General features: G+C 26.5%; 1 protein-coding gene across 1 annotated transcript in view; it reads right to left on the bottom strand.

Moving 5' to 3' along the window:
• Positions 1-3,474, bottom strand: part of LOC107701240 (serine/threonine-protein kinase DCLK2-like) — a 21,884-nt gene that overhangs the window by 16,304 nt on the left and 2,106 nt on the right. The window contains exon 2 of the mRNA XM_016503203.1: positions 14-72. Coding sequence (XP_016358689.1) covers positions 14-72 — 59 coding nt within the window. The remainder of the gene's footprint in view (positions 1-13; positions 73-3,474) is intronic.

Raw genomic sequence — 3,474 nt, 5'->3', positions numbered from 1 at the left:
AGTTAGGGTTGACGTTCTTGGTGTAGTCTACCTTCCTGTAGGGCTCGTTTGAGGCGCAGACGTAACTCTCACCTGCGGCAGGAACACGGCGGGTTAGTCCAGATTCACAAACTGAGCTCAAATATTTACTATACGTCATAATTCAACAACACATGCATGCTCACGTCTCTTTGAGGCTGGTTAATGGTCACGTGGCATGCAGGTTAACGAATACAATATTTCATCTTTTTAGTAAGTGTTGTTTTTTTAATTGATTTATTTTTAAATTATTTATTTTAATTTTATATTTTTATTTGGCTTCAGAAAACTATTAAATGTATTTTTTGTTATTTCTAAATTATTCATATTATTTTTCGCATTTATTTTAAAATAATTTATTTTAAGTTAAAATTAGTTATTTAAAAATACATTTTTTAATTTAATATTTTCATTTTGCTTAAATTTATTTTATTTGTATTTCTAAATTATCATTTTTTTACATTTGTTTATTTAAAAATAATTTATTTTATTTTCAAATTAATGTTTTATTTTATTTTTTTATCTTATATTTTAATTTTTCTTCAAAAATTTCAAACTTCAATTTATTTTACTTTTGTTATTTCTAAGTAATTTATTTTAATTCTACATTTTTTGTTTTGTTTCAAAATATTTATTTTAATTTTAAATTTGTTTCACATTTTATTTTTGTTTTATTTTTAAATTGTTTATTTTAAATAATTTATCTTAATGTTACATTATTGTTTTAATTTGTATTTTAATTTCATATTTTTTTGTATTTGATTTCTAAATGATTTAACTCACAAAATATAACAAAAATTAGAAATGTGGCAAATAACAGAAATAGGTTTAAGCACTAAAATTACCTAAACTACAACTGAAATAACCATAAATTAAAGATATATAGATTTTTTGTTTTATTTTTAAATTATTTGGTTTAATATGTCGTTTTTGTTTTAATTTACATTAAATTATTTTAATTTTATTTAATTTTTAAATTCTACTTTTACATTTGTATATATGATTTAACTTACGAAACTTAAATACAACTTAGAAATGTTTCCTTTGCAACTAACTGAAACAGGTTTACCTAAAAGTAAGTAAAACTTTAAAATGAATTAAAGCTATGTACATTTTTTTAAAGTTTTATTTTAAAATTATTCATTTTAATTTCATAGTTTTATTGTTGAATTTATTACAGTATTTCCATGTACTCATGAACCCCAGTTTCGGAAAATCCTAGCACAGAGTAACAGAATTATTTAAAGTCAAAATTGCTTTATGGTTGCTAGGATGTTCTGGGTGGTTGCTAGGGTTGCAAAAGCAAAGCTGAACCACCATCAAGCCCATCTGCATCCATCTGATCAGCTGTGAAGATGCTGATGCAGCAATTGAGACCCCGATCGCCATGGCGACGCGACCCCGGGGTCAGACGTGTCATCTGTGCTGTAATACTGTAATCCAGCAGCTCGCGCCTGAAGTCGTCTCACGCTTCGGCTGATTCACATCTGTGACGCTCAAGATCACGTCAAGCTCCTCGAGGTCAAAGAAACGCTCCAGATGTTTGAGTAAAATATCTGCTGTTGCGCTCACACTGCTGTAATACACCTACAGTAGTGTGGAATAATTCAGATTATTGAAGTCTCTTCTGCTCGCCAAGGCATTGGATCAAAAATACAGAAAAAATACAAAAAATGTTAAATATTATTAGAATTTCAAACAGCTGTTTTCTATGTGAATATCTGTTAAATTGTAATTTATTTCTGTGATGCGCAGCTGTATTTTCAGCATCATTACTCCAGTCTTCAGTGTCACATGATCTTCAGAAATCATTCTAATATGCTGATTTGCTGCTCGAGAAACATTTCTGATTATTATCAATGTTGAAAACTGTTGTGCTGCACAATATTTTTGTGGAAACTGTGATATATTTTATATGCTAATATGCTGATTTGCTGCTCAAGAAACATTTCTGATTATTATCAATGTTGAACACAGTTGTGCTGCACGATATTTTTGTGGAAACTGTGATATATTTTATTTTTCAGGATTCACAGATGAATAGAAAGTTCAAAAGAGCAGCATTTATTTGAAATCTTTTATAACATTATAAATGTCTTCACTGTCACTTTTGATGAATGTAATGCATCCTTGATGAATATAAGTGTTCATTTATTTATTTATTTATTTAAATCATAGCCCAAACTTTTGAATGGTAGTGTATCGTAAAAATATTGGGCAGCACAACTGTCAAATTTGTTTTTTTGTTTAAATATATCACGGTTTCCACAAAAATATTGGGCAGCAGAACTGTTTTCAACATTGATAATAATGAGTGTGTGTGTGTGTGTGTGTGTGTGTGTGTGAGAGTGTGTGTGTGTGCGTGTGTGTGTGTGAGAGTGTGTGTGTGTTATTATTATAAATATTATTGCAATGTATTTAGACAACTTTTGAATATTTTTCTTTGACATTTTACATTTGTTAACTGACAGTAATGATAATATATTTTTCCCCATTGCAGTAATTAGAATTGCAGGGGAATGTGCTCAGTTTCCACAACGAGACTAATTGTGTATAAGGTAAGATTATAATATTTCTTTTATTGTTTTTGTAGCAATGTTTGTTACTGGTCAAATGAGAAGTTTTTAGAAAGTGTTTTATTTTGATTGCATTTCATTTAAAATCATTTATTTTAATTTTACATTTTTATGTTTTGTTTTAAAATTATTTCCTTTAATTTTAAATGTTATATTTTTAAAGAATTGTTGAAATTTTTGTTTTAACATTATTTTAATGTAAAAAGTTTTGTATTAGTTTTAAATTATTTTAATTCAACATTTTTAATTTTTTAATTATTTTAATTTGTACATTTTTTGTTTTAGTTTTAAATAATTGTAATTTTACATTTGTTTTGAAAATAAATTTTACATTTTTATTTTTTTATTATATTTTTATTTTGTTTGTTTTACTTTTTTCTTAATTTTAAGTTATTTTGTTTCATTTTAAATAAAACAGAAACATGATAGCTGGTCATTATCAAGCTGGCGAGTAACAAATCAGCCTCATGCAGTCCAGTGACTCACTTTTGGCTCTTATGATAAATTGCTTGTGATGGGATAAAAGTATTTGCTTAATGACTAAATGTAAATGTTCCAGCTGGTTCTACTTGATTTTCAAGCAGCTTCAAAGGGAAGTGCTTACCATTTTAACCCAGAGTCTCCATCAGGGATCCTCTGAAATCTACCAACAGATTGACCAGTGTAGAATTTTCAGTTTTTATTTCATTTCTGAGGTCTTCATTTAATTGTATTAATTGTGTGTGTACATTTCATTTTTCCATTAATAATTTGTAATATATTTAAAAAATATATAATTTGATGTTTTACATTTTTAAAATATATTAATTTAAATTGTAATTAAATATATATAATTTTAATAATAATTAATTAATCAATTTAATAATAATAATAATAATTT

This window comes from Sinocyclocheilus anshuiensis, unplaced genomic scaffold (assembly GCF_001515605.1).
Source record: "Sinocyclocheilus anshuiensis isolate Anshui unplaced genomic scaffold, SAMN03320099.WGS_v1.1 scaffold1514, whole genome shotgun sequence".
NCBI lineage: Eukaryota > Metazoa > Chordata > Actinopteri > Cypriniformes > Cyprinidae > Sinocyclocheilus > Sinocyclocheilus anshuiensis.
This window is presented reverse-complemented; position numbering and strand designations above follow the sequence as displayed.